Below are 19,649 nucleotides of genomic sequence, written 5' to 3'. Positions count from 1 at the left end.
TCTAAAAAGAAAATTCTAGCATTGTTGGCTTTAGTTGATGTCTTGGTAAATTATTATTTGTGGTACTTTATTGCAAATGCTCGCTTCTGTTGGTATTGCAGTAAACGCTACATGTGAAACTGCGTACTGCGTTCTGGCAGTCTTGTTGGCGGCCGTCGAAATAGCTAACCGGTCTCCGCAGGAACTTCACGGAGTCGAAAACAAACGTCGACTGTCGGTAGCAGCTGCTTTCGCTTTTTTAACGTCGCTCTTGCTCCGATGATGCTCGCAAAGCGCTCCTACGTCCACGTGCTAGGTTGAGGAGAAAGGTGTGACTCATATCGCGAAGCTCCGGACGTGTCGTGCGGGCAGGAACGGCGAATCACCGGCGCGATGTCCGACACACACCCTCCTGCGACGTCGGATGCTCTCGGCCTGGACGAATCGGCGCACGCAGCCGCCAGCTCGGACGCCGTTACGCCGAGCGTTGTCGTCGAAGCCGACGACAAGGATGACTCAGCGCCGATGGAAACGGTGGCCTTGGAAACGACAGACATTTACTCGGAGGTAGGAACTGCATGCATTCGCATCATACGATCCCGCTTCTCATAAACGGGGTGTGTGAACAGCGTTAGTTAATTCCTACGCGCTGCGCTTGATCGCCGCATTTGATGAGCTCTAGTGTAGATGCTGTGTGGAACGGTGGCTTGTTGAAACTGAGGACTCGTTGGTAGCGAGTCAGCGTTTGATCTCGCGAAGTAAAAGTTGTTTGCATACAGGTTCGCCATCACAGCAGGTACCGACTGTGAGCATCGTTACATAACCAGTTTGTTAATTAACGCAGCTAACGAGCCACGTTAATCGACAGGGGCCCACTGAATGTGATTGTCACATCGCAAACACTGTGCATAACTTGCCTGGAATCATGGCAGTGTGTCGTTCTCCTGTTTTATGAACTTCAAAACAGCACGTCTTAGTTGTTCATGCTGACAGATTCAGAAATACACGTGCATCTCACTTGTTACCGATCACCATGATATTGATGTAAAACAGGAAGTTAAGACAGGATTGAATCCGTAAGTATCCTTCGGCTAAGGGTAATTGTATGTCTGCGCGTGAATACTTTGCTTGGAGGAAGGCATAATATCTGCTGAACGTGATGTTAATTGTTCTTTGCATTGTGCTGCCACATGTCAGTGAGCACAACTTCTGCACCAGAATTAGTTTTGCGCGCACTCTAGTCTAATCTATAATAGCATGCAGCCAAGTCTGCAACATTAGGCCAGCGACCACATTCCACAGGTAAGCTTGTGCTGGAAGTAGTACTGTATGGTAAGTAGAAAACCAGCGAAAAGGACGCGTTCGCTGGTTTTCTACTTACCATGCACCGACTGGCCCAACAAGCTACAGTTCTTCAATAGTACTGTATGTGCTGCCAGTAGTATAGTCTAGCCTTTGGTGCTGAACTTTGTCTCATTTTGCACTTGCACCGATCGTCTTACCTTCACACATGCCTCAATGTGCAGGACTCTGACCCGGGGAAAGACACAGACTTAAAGCGGTACTTCAGCAACACACCGACTGATGCAGCAGCATGTTCCTTCTTTGATTCACTGGCCGTGAGCACGTCGCCAATGATGAAAAGCGTCTCCGAAGTGAACATGGCACAGAAGGCAGGCACAGCATTGGAGGATGGGGTTTCAGAAGCACCGCTGGTCGATGAGAGACCGCCAGAGGACTCGTCTGTGTTCTTTTCCGTTGGCGACGGCACTGTTCAAGAGCCCGAGGTAGCAGTCATCGCACAGGAAGCTGTTGAAGGTACTGTACGATTGTGTTGAAGACGGCCATTCCAAAGCACTGCATGAATTGGTTAAAGGATGGTTAGCATCTACCAACTCAGTTTGGTCAGGTGGCATACAGTTTGTTCAAAGTACCAAAGGTTCAAATTAAGCAGCGCATTGGAAACACCCAGATAATTACATCTTTAGTTACCTGAAGTATCTTGCGTGGACAATCTGCACTTGAGCTTGAAAATTGGCACTGTACGGAACTGTGAATGCTGACTCTATGTGCTTGGAACTGTCCTCAAATTAAAGCACAGTGCTGATTCGCTAGGCTTCTAACAGTTTTTTGTACTGCAAGTGCCTCTAGGACATGGAGAGTTTAGCCTATTTCAAGATCCTTTGAGCTGCATATATATACATATATATCTTCTTTTTTTTTTGCCCCGCCGCTGACTGCAAAGCGTTTCTTCGTGCAGTTGTTTGATCTGGTACTATGACCGATGGCAATGCAAAGTGTGGTTTGTGCAATGTGGCATTTGAAAAGGATGAGTGTCGCATTACTTGCGCAGAATGCAGCTTGTGTTATCATTTTGGGCAGCACTGTTCTGGTATCGCTGAGTCGACATACACGTCAATGGGTCCTGCGAAACGAGATAAATGGCGTTGTCGTGAATGTCGCGGAGACCCTAGAGCTACTGTCGCTTCTGAAAAGCTACCGCAGGACAACTCGTCAGGCATATTAGCAAGGTTAGCCTCCCTTGAAAACAAGTTGACAGCTATCCTGGGTTTGAAAGACGTCATTGACAGTCTTGCACTGATACCAGTGCACGTTGATAAGTTGACACTCACTTGTCAGACCCTGCAGACTACGACTGTTGAATTAAAAGCATCAGTCACGTTCATGTCATCCCAATACGATAAGCTTCTGGAACAGTGTAACACCAACTCGCAAGCAACGATGAAACTTGATCAGAAAGTGTCCTGCCTTGAGGAAACTGTATTGGAGCAAGCAAAACAGATCAGTGACTTACAATCGCAGCTAAATGACACTGAACAGTATACTCGCCGAGCTAACCTGGAAATAAGCGGATTACCGGTCACGGCAGATGAAGACTTGCAGGCAGTCTTGTCGGACCTAGCTGTAAAGCTTAATTTGCATGACCACACGACGGAACAAGTAAGTTCTGTTCACCGCTTATCAGCAGGCCAGGGAAGGATACCGGTGGTATTGGCAAGATTCACGTCGCCAGGCTTGCGTGACACATGGCTGCAGGCAAGGGGTAGACTCAGGGCGTTGGCTGGAAACAAAACTATTCCTGACATTTTCTTCAGTGAGAATCTGACTCGTACGAACAGTGAACTTTTTTGGAGGACTAGGGTTCAAGGCAAAGCAAAGGGATATAAGTTTGTCTGGGTGCGAAACGGGAAAATATTTGCCAGGAAGACAGAGGGTGCTACTGCTCTAAAGATCACGTCAATAAGTGACGTTGATAAGATGGTTTAAGGTTTGTACTTCCTTGAATAGAGTATGTCGTTTCCAGATTTCGACTCCTTTGTTAAGACCTTTCAGCCAGCGTTGGGTTGTTCTTGCACCATCCTTCACATTAATATCCGGAGCATCAGGAAATATTGGGATCAATTTGCGGTTACGGCCTGTGCTCTCAGTGACTTTGTTGACGTGTTTGCATTAACGGAAATTAACATTAGCGGCACTCTAACCGATGTCTTTAGGCTTCCCGGTTACCATGCCTACTTCCTCACACGCAACAGCAGGGGTGGTGGCATTGCGGTATTATTCAAAGAATCACTGATGGTCTCCGAGGTTAGTGTTTCCTTCGGCACAGTGGAGGTCATGCCCTTTGAAATATCCACTCATGCTTTTTCATTTTACTTTCTTGTTATGTATCGACCTCCTAGTCTAAATGCGTCGGCATTTATTGAAGAATTACAAACAATATTCAAAGCCAACTTTGTTGGGAAAAATCTGTGCATGATAGGGGATATTAATATCGATTTGATGAAGGGCGATCGCTATGGCACTGAAAATTACTTAACCATGCTCGCGGAATTTGGCATTGAACCACAGCTCGCCGATCCTACCAGAGAAGAATTTCTTAACAATCGCATCACAACTACTTGCATTGACCATGCTAACGTCCGTGCGTCGGACATCTTTGTATCCGGAGCCGTGATCAGACAGAAACTTGCAGATCACTATTACATTGCGTGTCGCCTTACGAAAACAGTCTCTACGCTACACACCGACTCTACCAGGTGTGTCGTGACCATTTTAGACCAAAAAAAGTTCGATAATCATGTTACTGGATATGATTGGGATTCATTTATTCATCATAACACTACTGATACCGCGTACGACAGTTTCGTCAAGGTATTAGGCGAAATAAAGGAAGTGTGTAAAAAAACTTTGGCTGTGAAGAAACGTAAAATTGGCTGTCAGTGGCTGACTGCTGAAATCCTGGCTGCCATCAAAGAAAAAGAAGGTATCTGGTCTCGATGCCGCAGGGCACCAAAAAATGACAAACTTCGAGCGGAATATCGTTGCATCAGAAACAAGGTAACTGCACTTATTCGCTTATCAAAGAGAAAATTCTTTGCACAGCAGTTTCGCAGCACTCGTCGCGATGTCAGGAGCACCTGGTCGCTGATTAATCAGTTACGTGGTAACCAACGCTTTTCCATTCAAGAATCAGTGGAGCACAATTTCGGTGTTGTGTCGCATATTTTGGCGAATGAGTTTAATAACGTTTTTTCCGCTGAGCAACGGGTCGCAGTCCAAACTGTGAGCTCGACGAAAATGACAAAAAGCGTATCGCCATCGGCTTTCCTTCCTCTTATGACAGAATCTGATCTTTTCAGCATTTTGTCTAGTCTGAAACGTCACAAATCTGCCGGACTTGACAACATTTTCATAGGTGATCTGATAAGAAACATTACAGCTCTGAAAAATGTTTTGCTGCTTATCTTAAACGGCATAATTAAGAGTGGTACATGGCCAGAATCACTGAAGAGCGCTCGCGTTGTTCCTCTGTACAAAAGTGGGAAGAAGAATGATATTGCAAACTATCGCCCTATATCTATTCTTTCCTGCGTATCCCAGATATTGGAAAAACATGTACTTTCTGTAATGAATGCTTTTATTACTAAACATGACCTAATGAGTGGGAATCAGTACGGTTTTGTCAGCGGGTCAGGAACACAGGTGCTATTGGAAAATCTCTCCGATTTGCTGCATCAAAGCCTGGAGAACAATGAGGTAGCATTCGCACTTTTTTTGGACGTAAAAAAAGCTTTCAACACGGTAAATCATCAAATTTTGTGTTCTAAACTGTACTCGTATGGATTTAGGGGTCCTTTTTTGTCTTTAACTGAAAACTATCTTCACAATCGTTCTCAAGCAGTCATGTTTGGGCCTATCTGCAGTGACGCTGTAAAAGTGCTGTGTGGTGTCCCGCAAGGGTCCGTTTTATCTCCTTTGTTGTTTAACTTATATGTGAATGACATATGTGACCATGTGAAATCATCCACCATATTCCTTTACGCCGATGACACTTTACTAGTCTCAAGCAACCCTGATTTTTCATATGCCCTGGCTAACCTCCAGGAGGACGCTATTAAAGTTAGTGATTGGTTTGCCTCAAATTTAATACAAATAAGTAACACCAAATCCAGACTAGTCTGTTTTCGTAACCCACATAAAGATGTACCAAGTGCAGGTTCCATATATTTACACACCTCATACTGCTCTTTGTGTTCTTGTCAACCTATAATTAGCGTCCCGTCGGTTAAGTATCTTGGTATATACATAGACAGTGATTTGGCATGGAATACTCAGATGGCTCACATTTGTAAGAAACTCAGAAGTGTTGCATGCTTGTTGTTTAATTTGCGAACTATGATGCCATTTTCTGTGAGAAAATTAGTCGCCCAGGCTCTGGGGTATAGTGTCTTGAGATACGGTATGTGTTGTTTTTTTAACTGCTCTTTCACATGGAAATGTCGTGTTAATAGGATTTTGAAAAACATTGCTACAAGCGTTCTCTACTTGCCGCAGGAAAATCTGCCCAGCAGTGTCATTACCGCAGCCGGTTTGCCTTCTTTTGACAATCTTTTTAAACAAATTCTAGTACTGAAATATTTTTGGAATAGCACATACAGACACATAAATACGAAACCGGTACCGTTGAGACATGTTCCTCGCTATCATAAACCGAGAGTGCGCACTCACTACGGCAAAGCAACTAGAAAATATTACGTGCCAGCTATCTTCAACGAATTACCGGATGATTTATTTTCTTTAACCACCCGCAAAAAAGTGCGTGTTGCTGTTCAAGCGTTAGAGAATCTTTAACATGTACTAAAATCTTATCAGTGCTTTTTCATTCTTTCCGTGCCAAAATTTTTGTGTTCTTCATGTTTACGTCTTTTAATTTTCTTTTGCCTCTGATGGAGCTCTGATGTAGCGCGAAGATTGCCGCGGCTGCCGGTTGTCGCCGCACAAGCCCACTTGTGGCTTCGGCGCTTCCGTTTCTTTGTATGTTCAGATTATGCTGAATAAAGATTATTATTATTATTATTATTATTGTTATTATTATTTTGCTGCTAGTGTTGCTTTAGCTGCACTTGGTTGTGGTTGTTCGACACCTTTGATGAGTGACCACTTGTGCAAACAAGTGTACATTTGTGTCCGGTAGCACTTGCATGTGGCAGTTGGTGCGCTTGACATGGCCCAGTGTTGCATAGTGTAATATGACATGACACCACATAGCACCTTCTTCTTCCTTTGACCCTTCATCAGGCCCGACACCTTTCTTTTCGATGCCTGCTCAAGAGCCTGTCGTCGTTGAGCCACCCGAAAACCACGTAGCTTCACGAAGCATCTCAGAGGAAGGACCATCTTTGAGTAAATTCTTCTCAAGTGACTGCAGTGGTGGTGACCAGGAAGGAAAGGCGTTCTTTGATGTCCTTGCTGCTGGCATTGCTGGCGTCGAGCAGTCTGGACGGTCATCAGGGAGTGCAAGCCCCATTTCCCTTGGGCAGGTTTGTGTTAACTACTTGCTCTCACGCCACCTTTGTGAAACTCTTGGAGTGGCATTGGGGCGCACATGTTGTTATGTGAGCTTAATATGTAACTGTAGGTTCTCTAGGGCTGTGCAGTAACGTTAGAATCAAGATCCAGCACTGCTGGATCATACACAAATCACACAAGAGGCATTAAAGCCTCCTTTTCCGTACCTCATAGGCATATTGTGCTATGTATTCTATCTCCAAATAAACTTCGAACTTAATGTGCTTTGGACATAATTATGGGAGCCACAGAGACATTCAGCACCACGGTTGTGATATCTGTTGATTTGGGAAAACATATTTGGCGAAGCTCACTGGGAAGTTGCATTTCAGGAGCCCTGCCTGATGACAGAGCCTGTGGAAGACGGCGACATGTGTGCCTACGACAACTGGCTGCCGTCAGCTGCCACGAGGGATTTTTTGGCCCGGCTTGCGACGTCCGAGCCCGGCACCGTTTTTCCGGAGCGAGAACACCTCACCATGCCCGGTGTCATCATTGATGAGCCTCAGGTGCAGCATGTACATTCCACCTCTAGAGCGTTTCATCTCTAATTGTTTCAGTGTTTCATCCCGTCTCCATATTTGATAAGGTTTTATGTGGGGATAAAAACTTGATGCACGGGACATTAGGGTCACTGAGAAGGAAATGAGCTGTGGGTATTGAATCATCCTCATCGTTTTTGCTGCCTTACCAGTGAAGTCCGCCAGGAGTGAAGCACCCAAGCATGCGCACTCTGACCTTCTGGACATGATTACTGGCTAAGGTGCACTCATTTAGCCCTTTTTTTTAACCAGCCATCCTAGAGTTCAGTTTTTGAGCGCCTATTCATGGCCCACTTTAAACAGTGGGAGCTCCTCCCATGAGAAGGTTATGGTTGTGTCAGATTTAGCATGGCTATCATACTACTGCGAGCTTCTACTAAGCTAGCTGTTTCATGCTTGCTACTCCTGTGGGCAACAAACTGTTATTTTTTTTTTCTTCTTTCATTTCTACCTCCTGTAATATCTCAAACTAACCGGGTCTTGTTTTCTTTCTCACTCATGTGCACTGCAATGGCAGATGGATCCAGTCCGGGTGCTTCTTCAGGAACACCTTGTTGAGGAAGCAAGCTCTCGGCGGACGCTGACAGCGGATGACGTGCCTCAAAATGAAGAAGGGCTGAAGCAACTCATCGTAAGTCTTGCCTTTACTCTAGCCTTTCGTGAGCGGACCATTTGTAGGACCAACCAGTCTTAGCACTTCTCTGATGTCTGGTGTAGCCTTGATACATCGAACTCAACGCTCTTTAGATGAGCCCGGAAGAAGAGCATGAAGATGGCTCCACAGCATTCCACAGAAGAGTTCCCATTTGGACACATGTATACGTCCTTGTATATGCTCAGAATATACTTCTCTTTTGCTCATCAATGCCTATCCTATAGTAGCGCTCATAGGTGCAGCTCCGAGAGGCCCGATAAGTTCTGAGCATTTAAAACACCTCTGGGACATGACAACACACAAAGTTTTTTCGTTTTTGTATGTTGCGTGCATCTATTTCTTTTGTTTGTGGCACTTCCAGAATGAAAAGCATTCAGTTTAATACCAATTTTGTGGGACAGCCAAAGTAACAACAAAAAAAAAGCTGCGCCTTTAAGCGTATCAAGCGAGAGTGTTAATGGCTCCCTTCAGCGTTTCTCTTCACACACATTCATTGTTATTTGTGCACATCCACACATTTATCTTGGCCCAGTTTCTGCAGTTTTGACTTTTGAACTCTTCTACACTTCAGTTTACGCACATAATGTTGCTTCTATATATACAAACTTTGATTAGTACTCACTGCATACACACACAATCGCATGGCCACAAAGGAGTGTTCCACCCGGACACAGGTTCCGTACTGAGAAAACCTTTAACTGCTCGCGCGCCATCTTTTGGGGCAGCGGCATACATCAGATTGCGGGGTTTTTCTGGTGGTTGTTGCATTCCAGCGGCACTATGTCGTGTCAAGCAAAGGACATGACGTGAATTTCTCAACACAACGCTGTCGTGACGTGGCTTTCTCAATACGTTGTTGGCGTGATGTGGGTTTCTCAACCCAACACTGTCGCTGCCTCTTCTGCTGAATGAGAACCTTAAAGCTGTCGCTTTAAAAGCAACTTGGTTTTGCCTGCAGTTCCACCCAACGTGGTTCTGGTATCGAGAGAGGTGTCTCTCGCCATGTTAAGCTTGTGTGTAGAAGCTGGATGCAGAGTACACTGTGTCAGTGACCTTTTAAGCCTTAAGTGTACAGTGCTTTTTAACCCGATTTCTGATTGTTTGCACACCTGAAACTTGCAGGGAGCTCAGTGTCATAATGCGGCCATCAACCTGACAACTAGGCTGCTGACCAGTGTGGGCCAGGGCCCAGGGTCCGGTGGTCACCCGTCAAGGCACAGCCCTTACTCCCTGCAGGCAAGCTCTCCTTGTGTGGCTGCTTAAGAATCTGTTCTTTAAATTTGTCGAACCTGCATTTCTGTAGCTCACTGGTTTAGTTTACTTACGTATTTCCATCCTTCGAGGTATCAAACGGACTTTACATGAGGAGTGGGGATAGCATGGGAAACAGGTAATAAACGGATTGTGAAGAATGGTTTTTGGTGATCCACTTGATTTCAGTCTTTGGCTGTGAGAAAGAAAAATGACTGTTGGAAGGTATAGTATGGACTTGTTGGGGATACATTATATTAGGGTGGCTGTCATGGGCGATGTGGTGGGCTCTTTTAATGTGCGGGCTATCACAAGGCAAAGAATGAAAAAAAAACTGGTGAAGAAGGTAAAGATGCGCTGTTGTACGGCGAGAAACAAAAGTGGGAAAGATGAGCTTTTGATGCTGATATGCTTGATCTGTAGGAATAATCAGACCATGTATCTGGTAGTGCAATTCTGAACTGATTTCAAGACTCAAGCTTGGTTTGCTCAGATATTTGGAAAACATGTTGTTTAATAGGGAGGAGAGCCGGGGCAAGGTTATGGCATATATAATGCAGAGCGCGGTTAGCAGAATTTATGATGTGGTTACCAGGTCATTCGCAAGTTAGGTCGCATGATATATGCATGCCAATTTATTTTGATGACCTGGTTTTTTCAGTCTGGCAGGATGTGCAGATCAGTGATTAAGGTCATTTTGTAATGCAGACCAGATAGTGGAGTTATTGACTGCTCATTAAGTGACACAGTTGTCAGTGAAGAAACTGATATGGAAAGAAATTTTGCAAGGCAGGTCATTAACAGATATTATGCAAAGGAGATGCCTAAGGCCATCTCCTTTGTATGAGATCCCAAGAGCAAATAGACAGAGATTGAGGGGCAGTTAGAACCACTTGTGCACCACTCACTCCAAAGTGGTTTTCAAGTGAAACCACTTTGAAGACCAGATGTGACCACTTGTACTGAAGTGGTTCCTAAGTGGAACCACTTAATAGGCCAACTGGTACCACTTACATTAAAGTGGTTCCCAAGTGGAACCACTTTGTTGCAAGTGGTACCACTTGCAATACCACTTTGAATTTTCACCTGGGGATGTTAACCACGAAAAGCATGAGTTGGAGTTGGCATATACAAACTGCTGACGGGTGGTTAAAAACCTTTGAGTCCAGTTTAGAGCATACGCATCAAGGTTAAGGTGTGATATCTGTTATAGGAAATGCCTGATCGGGACTTTACGAATAGGTTTTCCAAACTCTGAAGATAGTGCATCAATTGGGATGTTGCAATCTATGTTGAGATGCAACTCATGCAGGAAAAGAGCATGCTGAGTGTCTCAAAAATGGCATTTGCTAAAACCATGCTGATTTGGGTGAAAAAAATTGATGAATGCATGAAAGTTAGCAATATGCAAGTATAAAATGTGTTCCATTTTCTCACAAAAGATGCATGTAATGGAATGGAGCATTAGTATAGTTACTTGGTGATGAATGGCTTCTCTTCTTTAATACTAGGATGACCTAGCCCACGAGGCAGTCATGCGGAACTGAACTGACCTTGAGCAGTTCCTGGGAAATGAGTGTTACGAAAAAAAAAAAAGCTGCACACATGTTTCATATGTTTTAGAGCTTTTGTATCGAATGACTTCGACTATGCTGATGGGATGAATGTTATATTTTGCATTAGCAGATGCACGCGGGAAGGTACATCAGGAATGCTGTCAAGTCATTCACTTGAAAAACTGAATGAAACACTGTGTTTTGGGATATTTGCACACCAATTGGATTGATTAGCATTAACAGTTTTTCAAAATTACTTTGGGTTTGCAGCATAGATGGCAAAGTAGTAGAGAAAAAACTTGCTTTTAGTGTGTGTTTGACCTTTCGTATTGTTTTGCAACAGCATAATACCTCTGCCATGTGTATGGAGAGTTGGGTTGTATATCTGATAAAAAAAAAAAAAACATTTTTTTTGTTATTTAGTAATCTGAGGGATACATTAAACCCTGGCAGGGATATTCTTCCTTTACTATAATGGTGAGGACGTAAAGGCATCTCTTCTTTGAAAAGCAACCGATTCGGCTAAAGAGAATTTAGTGGAAAGTTGGCTATGAAATCATCGATCTATTCTGTTAATTTCCGGTTCATGCTAACGTTGGTACCTTTATCATAGCCTGAGTGTTATGCAATTTGTTTCTTTAGCATGTGGCAAGAAAATAAATTATACTGATACTGCAAAACATTCACTCAAACCATTCAAAAGGGTGATAGGTATCAAGATGTGTTATTAATACAAGGTCTAGAATGCTGGATGCGTGGTCTTGTTGGGTCAGTGACGAACGGTGTTGAACCAAATGTTAGGCATATGTTTAAAAAATTGCCAGTTGTACTGCTTTTAGAAAACGAAGAGGCAGGATCAGACTAGACTATAAAGGGAAAGTTAAAATCAACAAAGAGAAGAACAGGGTTGGGTTTTTTTTTTCATACATCTCAAGCGTTTCCACAAACTGCTGGAATGTGCTGGGTGTAGAGGCAGCACATTTATGCCACGTCATGACACTGCCATGTTTGCCCTTGTTTCTCCAGCTGTGGTACACACGGCTAGCGCTGTTTGCAAAGCAGCGGAAGTTTGCCTACGCGGAGGTTGAGGGAGATGCGTTTGGAGACCTCGACAAGCCCGACCTGTTCTACGAGTTCTACCCTGACACCTATCCGGACAAGCGAGGTGGGTAGATGCTTTTCAGTGCGGACATCACGGTTTGAACTCAGTGGTGGGAAAATTTTTAATTTCATTCCCTCAGCACGAAATGCGTCTTTTTCTGCCGGACAAACGTGAACGTACCATGAAAGAGCCAAGAAATCAACTTTTACTCAGCACAAAACTGGTCACTCTATTCAGTGTCATTCTTTTCTTTCTTTCTTTCTAACTGTTGCTAAGTGTGCTAGGAGATTTTACCTGTCCATTACTGCTAATCTCGATGTTGAATTTGTGTGTGTAATGTGATTTCTACATAGGCATTTAGAGTACCGGCATTTTGTTTTTTTTTTACGACTTGTCATCTGTTACCAATCATAAGGCTTATTGGTCTCGACAGAAGAAACTACTAATGGTACTGTTTTCGTGATTAGTCGTATTTTGCAAAGAATGCTGCATTTGCCGCTTGGTTAGCGCGATAATTCTTTTCTTAATTTATTTGTCTAACACTGAAATTCCAGGGATGATGTAATTTGACAGCAAGATAGTGCTGTTAGCTTTCTACCAGAGCCTTTATGAAGGGCGAGTGAATACGAGTGCTCTGATTAAAGTGAAAGTGTTTGCTTTATGTATTATTAGCAACCTAAGCATTAACGAGCTGTCTCAATAAAAACTTGCGTTCTTTGACTTGAGAGCAAAGCACAGAAATTCAGATGCAGACATCATTTGCATACTGTTTTTCTAAGAAAGTTCTGTACTTTTCAACACGGCTAACTCGTTCGGTTTGCTACAAAGCGGGAAACAAAGAACGTCATGCAGAAGGCACTTCTGAACAATGCCATTTAAACACTTGGCAGCTGGTAACTTTCTAAAGGAACCATTTTGGTGGCTGCAGGTTCGATGGTACCATTTGCCATGCGTTTGCTGCTGGCGGAGCTGCCACAGTTCCAGGGGAACCACTGCACGTCTCTCAACGCTCTGTACAAGCTCCTCAACGTTGTGCACAGGGTGAGCGCAGAGGCACTTCAACGATCTCAGGCTTTCATTACTGTAGGTGCCCTAATGTAACTGCTTTTTGCTGAGGTACAAATTTAAGCGACAGTGATGAGAAAATTAAATTGCGAAAGATTGTTTCTGTTCGGCTGCTGCAAAAGGATTTTGAAGACTTCTCATGGCAATTCTAGATGGATTATCAGCAAGAAAAGGTTGTGGCTGGTTTCGTGGAAGTTACACTGCTGGGGAAGCTTTGTAACAGTTAAATTTTGAAGTGCCTGTGTGCTGGCGGCTTTTTCTTGTGCAGATCCTTGGAAACCTGACGAATGGCATATCTGAGGATGGTAGCCTTCTGGACATGAGTGAACAGCTGAGGCAGGGTGAGTTGACGAGCTTCTGGTGAGTACGATCAGGCTCGTGCAAGATTGGGATGATGATGATGATCCTAGTGCCATATCGAAAAGGAACTCGTTTTGGCATAAAAAAGAGTTGGGATGGAGTGGGTTGATGAGAGAGAACACTATATAGCTCCTTGCGACCGCTGCAGTCTTGTCCCTTCAGTCTGACAATCTCACCTTAAGAGTTATCTTGGGTGCAACTTTAGCATTGTAGAGACATCCGCATACTTGTCTACCGTACTCAAACTGCGCACTAGTATCGTTTCACAGACAGCCTAGAACTCAGAACACCTTAATTAGCATGCACGTTTGAATGAATGGTGGTTTACTTCTCATATTTCAGGAAGGTATGTCGAGCCCAGCAGGCTCTGATGAATGTCACAAGCACAGAGCAGAGCATGCTGTTTGAGTGTTCTAGACAAGTATGTGGATGTTTGAATAATTAAGCCCAGTTTTTACACATCATGGTTTTGTGAATCTTTCGGTATAATAGACATTGATTTCCTCCTTGATATTCACATGTTGCAGTTTGTTGTAGTCTCTCAGACACAAAATAATGTATCGCTGCCATGGTGGCTCAGTGGTTATGGCACTCGCCTGCTGACCCAAAAGACGTGGGTTCGATTCGTGCCTCGGCGGTTGTATTTCGATGGAGGCGAAATGCTAGAGGCTCGTGTCTGCGATGTCAGTGCACTTTAAAGAACCCCAGCCGGTCGAAATATTCCGCAGCCTTCCACTACAGTGTCTCTCATAGCGTGAGTTGCTTTGGGACATTAACCCCATAAAAAAAAAAAAGAAAACCCAAAGTAATATATCAGCTATGCTCACAATTCAGTGAGCATGTAAGCGATATATATATAATGAAACCAATGGGGAGATGGCAGTAATGTGCTAAACGTTATTGCCGAAAACACTTATCAAATTGCACTGCATTTTGATTGAAACATCGAGTTTTGTTATGAAACTGCAGTGGCATCATGCAGTGTGTTGGGTGCTGTTTGCACCTTGATATAATTGCTAGTGCTCGTAAAGGAGCCAAGGAAAACAGTTCATGGACCTTGAAAGCTGCCTACACAAGGTGCTGCTAAAGCCCATTTAGGCAAAAATCACAGGCCTTTCTTTTGTACATGGTAGCAGCCCTTTTGAAAGTCTTACAAATTTTTATAGAGCTCGTTAATCTAAGTTTTTGTTTGAGTGAAATAATACTCACTGATCTGAGTTTTCGATTAATTCAAATGATGACCTAGCAAAGTGGTTCAATGGCCTTGGTGTTTAGCTGTTGCACCCAAGGCCTCTTGTAGGCCGTGTTTTGACGGAGGTGAAATATAAACGCCCATGTACTGTGCAAGTCTGTGCATGCTAAAAAACCTCACGTGGTCAAAGTAGCCTGGAACCACTGTTGCAAGTAACCACTGTGGCATCCCTCATAGCCAACGTGTACCTTCGGGACACCACACACACGCACAGTTCATCTCAGCAATGCATGGTGCCTGTTTACTTTATTAGATAGGTTTTTAACTGTATAGCATCTTTGAAGCTGGTCTCTGTCTCGTGCGAGAAGCAGTGTGAGGAAATGTGCGTATTGGTTTGCAGCTTCCATGAAGTTGTGGGAAGACCGTGAGTGCCGTGTGTACTTTGCCATCCTCAACTGCGTCCTCAACCAGAAGGCAAGGATCATTTTACTGTTGACCCTTTTGTTTATCCGTATTCAAACTTGTTTGTGTGCCAAAAAAGGGGGGAAGGGGGAGCTATTGCTCTAAGATGTGCTTTGGCAGTCCACTAAATCTATGGGCTGACTTCAATCCATCTGTATAAAATGCGGCATTGCACAGGCGCATCTTGAAGCTTGTCTAACTTATCTTGAAAGCTTGTCATAAAGCTTGTCAAAAAAATGTGTGGCTGGTCTTAATGCACGCATCGACCAATTGTGGTAACCGTTGATGAGAGTAGTAAAGGTTTGCTGATTTTCTTATTAGCTGGCTCTGGGATGCCATGACGCTGCCATGTTTCGAATGAGATAGGGCTATAGTGGGTGGAATTTTTGTGGGGTGTGTGCTGCAGTGCGTGCTTGGGCACTGTACGTTGCACTCAATGCGTTATACATACTTTCTTTTTGCCAGAGATTTCTGTTGTTGTATATGCGCTACCCATGCGTGAGTACCACTACTGAGTTTGACTTCCAGCTCCTTTAACTCGGGTGTCATGCAGGACTATGTGGTGGCCATCAAGGTGGCCCGGATCCTGCTCGAGAAGAACAGTGGCCGCAAGGCACAGCTGCATTCGGCCATCGGCAGGATTTACCTCCAGGTGAGAGACAGTGGTGTGTGATAAGCAGGCTAAGGAATACCTATCAGTATTGCAAAAAAAATTTTCTTGAAGAAACTGGGCATTTGCATGTTGTGCTGTTGGTAAACACTGGCTACGGTAGGCTGAAAGCTGAGTGGTGTTGTCACAATCGATTTTATTAGTAGCGGTTATTGTATGGCAAATTTGGGGCAGTTCCTGCTTTCATAGGCACTCACCTCCGTGGTCCCATTAGAACTTTACGGTCACGTCAGTGCAGTATGATGTGCCCTGCTAATTTCTCTAGTGGTTGCCAGTAGACATGAGAGTGCAGGTAAAGTTAGAGAGGTGGATTCAAGACATTGGTTATTTTTTGGAGCCTATCAGGCATAGTCTTCGCTTGCCAGTCTTCTGAGTTGAGTGACTCATGTCATCTTTTTCTTATAGGGTGGCTGACGATTTATTGGAGTAAGCCTGTTCTGACAGATTACCATGTTCTAATGAAAAAGATGCGGCTTTAACTGGAAAGATGTTTTTATAAGCTAGAAACAGTTGTGAAATAAAATACACATTTCGCCACCTCTGGCTGTTTTTTCAAGAAACCTGCAGTGTGTGAAGGCAGTTTTTTTTTGCACAGATCCCGTCTACTTCCAAACCGTGATTACGGAGTTTTTTTTTTTTCGGTGTGAACAGTTGCGAATTTCAGAAGAGTGGCAGGAAAATTTCTAAGTGCAATTTTTTCTGCAATAAATGCATCTCTTGTTGGCAGACAAATGGCAACGTAGTCGGGAAGGGCGACAGAATCGATTTTCGCTGAGAACAAAAGTTGGATGGAGTTGCTCGTCCGGTAACGTTAGTTTGCTTACTTTTAAGCCTGCTAATCTTCTTCCCCTGATTGCGGATTGATTTGGCATCCTCTGGGTTCATTTGGTCATTGTGAGCTCCTAGCAAATATGCTGTTGTTTAAAAACCTGTTGAGACGAGAGAGTGAGGTGTTCTGAGTAGTGAAACATTACATCTTGCATTGATTCTATCCCCTTAATTTTTGCTCTCTTGCTTCAACAGCTGGGTGATGTAGACTCTGCGCAGAGCCACTTCCACAAGGCAGAGGCCCTGTACCACAGCATGGGGCTGGAAGGACGGCTTGAAGTGCTCACCAACAAGTGAGCCCACTTCTTGCTTTAGGAGAGCTCATGGCAATAGCAGTTGCAGTGCACATCGTTTGACACACTATACACACACCCTTCACCAGCCTCCCTTTCTAGTACATGAAAGCTACGAAGCTGCAAAAAAGCTACGAAGCTGCAAAGCTGTGAAAAGCTACAATTTTCGGTCCAGTGGAGAGTAAACAACTTCTTACTTGTATTCGAGAGTCAGCATTAGACTGAACTCTTTGTAAAGCTTTCAGAGGTACCTGGACTTAGATTCTTCAGGGGGTTGAACCTGCAGGCTAAAACCCTAAACGTAGGATTACACCTGTGAAGTGAAGGCACTTTCCACCTGCTATTCTTAGATCACTGTATTTTTCATTATGTCACAGTCATCTCAGTTATTGCAGTGAATCATGGGGAATCACATACAAAACGTATTTATCACCATTGCTAAGACTACAAAAACGCGCCTTGAAAACCATGGGATTACCTTCTTCGAATAGTTCTACCAATAACATTTTTGACGCAATGCAAATCATGTCATTCACAACCTTACGCAATTACAAAATAGCTCTTATGGTTAATAATATTATAAATACCAACTACCCCTTACCTCTTGGTGCATTCAGTATTCCCGTCCGCAACACTAGACAAGCCAGCAATGGCAATTTTAACCTTCCTATTTGCCATAATGCGTGCGGAGAAAGACGAATAGAATTTACACGAGCGAAAATTTGGAACTCGTTGCCAATTGAAATAAAGCAAGCTAGGAATTTCAAACTGACATGCAAGAAACATTTTTTGCGAATGGAAGCAAGGCTACAAAGTTAGTTTTTCTTCAATGTGTTTGTGATTGCTGTCCTATATGTTATTTTGTATTGGACCGCTTACTAGCCTCATTGGCTATCGGTCCAAATATCTGTGTATACATTTTGTTTGTGTTACTCAATAAAGACTTCTTGATTCTTGAAACCTGCTGTTGGAATTTACATTAACAGCAGGGGGGGTGTAAACCTGCGGTTAGGATCTAAAAGGAAGCAGTAAGCCATACCAGTTATGTATTCTGTTATGTGTTCATAGCCATGTAGTACATGGATTTCTTGCATGCTCATGCTATGTACAGCATTCTTCAAAAGTAAAGAGCCCAAGTGGTTCGTTTCTCAGTCTTGCCGTGTGGCTCGCTATGCATTGCGAGTATTCCAAATCTCTCGAAAGTGAGAGGAACTCTTGTCCCCGCTCCTCCAAAACATGGAACTTCCACAGATACTAGCAGAGCCCACTACGCGACTTAGAAGCAAACCATTCGGACTTGTTTCTTTTGACAAAGACTGCACCATTCATTTGCAGACCCGTGACTTATTCAGTTGTTACTTTGGACTGCACTGCGCTGTTCAGCTGCATTGAAAGGTGCATGCACTTTACCAGCAGCCAGTTTACAGTAATGTGCATGGGGCTGGACTCTACATAATGGAACACGAATAATACCACTTGCTCATATGGGTAAATAATTATTAAATATAGAAGCACAGCAGAGCATGCAACCTAGCTCATATGAATTGCTTGCACATTTTATGTACACTGGTTCAAGTTGAGCTGCTTTGTTTGCTGACCGCCACTGCGTCGCTCGTGTCCTTTCTTGCAGGGGCATGATGGCCTTGGCTGAGAACAGCTACTCTGAGGCGTACCACTTCTACGAAGAGGCCAGCAAGTTGCAGCCAAAGAATCCCCTGGTATGTTAAATTTAACTCTGTTGTTTCATTTTTTTCTGCACCTTACTTGTGCCTTCGTACCGCCATGTAGCGGCTTAAACTTATCATCTTGCTGCTGCAGCATGCATGCAATTACTCAGAGTTAAGAGGCTCACATATATTTCAATCAATCAATCAATCAATCAATCAATCAATCAATACTTTATTCAACATCACCAGGATGTTGGGTGTTCCGGCAAAAAGCCAGTGATGAGGCTTGACGAGGCCGACGCACCCTACAGAGGCAGTTTGGTAGTGGCACACATAAAAAAAACAAAACAATTTGATACAAAGAAGAGCATGGATCAACATTCGAACATTGAGGGTATGAGGTAGTTGATACAAGCCAAGTAGATACAAAAAAGAACATGAATTAACATTCGAACATTGAGGGCATGAGGTAGTACATCAATCAGTTGTTCGTCAACTCCGATTCATCATTTAATAAATGTGGGAGAGTGAAACGCAAAATTTGACAGCCATAATTTGTGGCTGTCAAAGGCAGCTCAACAACATATTGGGACTGCTCGACTGGAGATCCACGGTGCTGCTGCCATTATTGACAAAACTTGTTTCAGTGTGCTTGAATTCACGTGAAATTTAACTACGAAAGAAAAGGGACACAGCCATGGGTGATTATAAGTTTTCCGCTTGTATCCACTGCAATATGGTTGCAGTATATATCTCACCCTAAATGGCATACAAGAATGAAAAAAAAATGCCATTTGTCTGCAGTGATGCTGTGGCATCCCATTTGATTGTTATTTTACTTTTGTAATCTGCACTGGAACAGTTGGGTCTGCTTAGTGACGTTGTTGAAGAAGGTGTTGCGAACTTCTTTGCTGACCTGCAGACACACCTAGGTTTTACTATGCCCATGTCACTGAACTGCACTTCGGTTTGCTAATCTCCCGACGCACAGCTTGCATTTTCAGTACACCTGTTGTGCTCAGCAACTAGTGCTGCGCTCAGCAGCGATGGAGTGCGAAAAAGTCCCTGTACCAAATCCCTGTACCTTTTTCAGTGCACATTTAAGGACTTCATGTCATCAGCCTGGAATCCAGCACTATGGTCTAGGTACATGATAG

The 19,649-nt window shown here is 43.7% G+C and overlaps 1 protein-coding gene across 1 annotated transcript in view; it reads left to right on the top strand.

The window, feature by feature from the left end:
• The first annotated feature begins 155 nt into the window (after positions 1-155).
• Positions 156-19,649, top strand: part of LOC149335935 (trafficking protein particle complex subunit 12) — a 23,446-nt gene continuing 3,952 nt past the window's right edge. The window contains exons 1-13 of the mRNA XM_089552479.1: positions 156-546; positions 1,506-1,797; positions 6,580-6,821; positions 7,182-7,358; positions 7,909-8,022; positions 9,169-9,282; positions 11,880-12,018; positions 12,884-12,996; positions 13,289-13,361; positions 14,973-15,046; positions 15,588-15,686; positions 16,728-16,825; positions 18,456-18,543. Of these exons, the coding sequence (XP_089408605.1) occupies positions 373-546; positions 1,506-1,797; positions 6,580-6,821; positions 7,182-7,358; positions 7,909-8,022; positions 9,169-9,282; positions 11,880-12,018; positions 12,884-12,996; positions 13,289-13,361; positions 14,973-15,046; positions 15,588-15,686; positions 16,728-16,825; positions 18,456-18,543 (1,797 nt within the window). The 5' untranslated portion in view covers positions 156-372. The remainder of the gene's footprint in view (positions 547-1,505; positions 1,798-6,579; positions 6,822-7,181; positions 7,359-7,908; positions 8,023-9,168; positions 9,283-11,879; positions 12,019-12,883; positions 12,997-13,288; positions 13,362-14,972; positions 15,047-15,587; positions 15,687-16,727; positions 16,826-18,455; positions 18,544-19,649) is intronic.

Source organism: Amblyomma mixtum, chromosome 7 (assembly GCF_055824585.1).
Source record: "Amblyomma mixtum isolate Tamu chromosome 7, ASM5582458v1, whole genome shotgun sequence".
NCBI lineage: Eukaryota > Metazoa > Arthropoda > Arachnida > Ixodida > Ixodidae > Amblyomma > Amblyomma mixtum.
The sequence above is the reverse complement of the archived record's forward strand: the minus strand, read 5'-3'. Positions and strand labels throughout refer to the sequence as shown.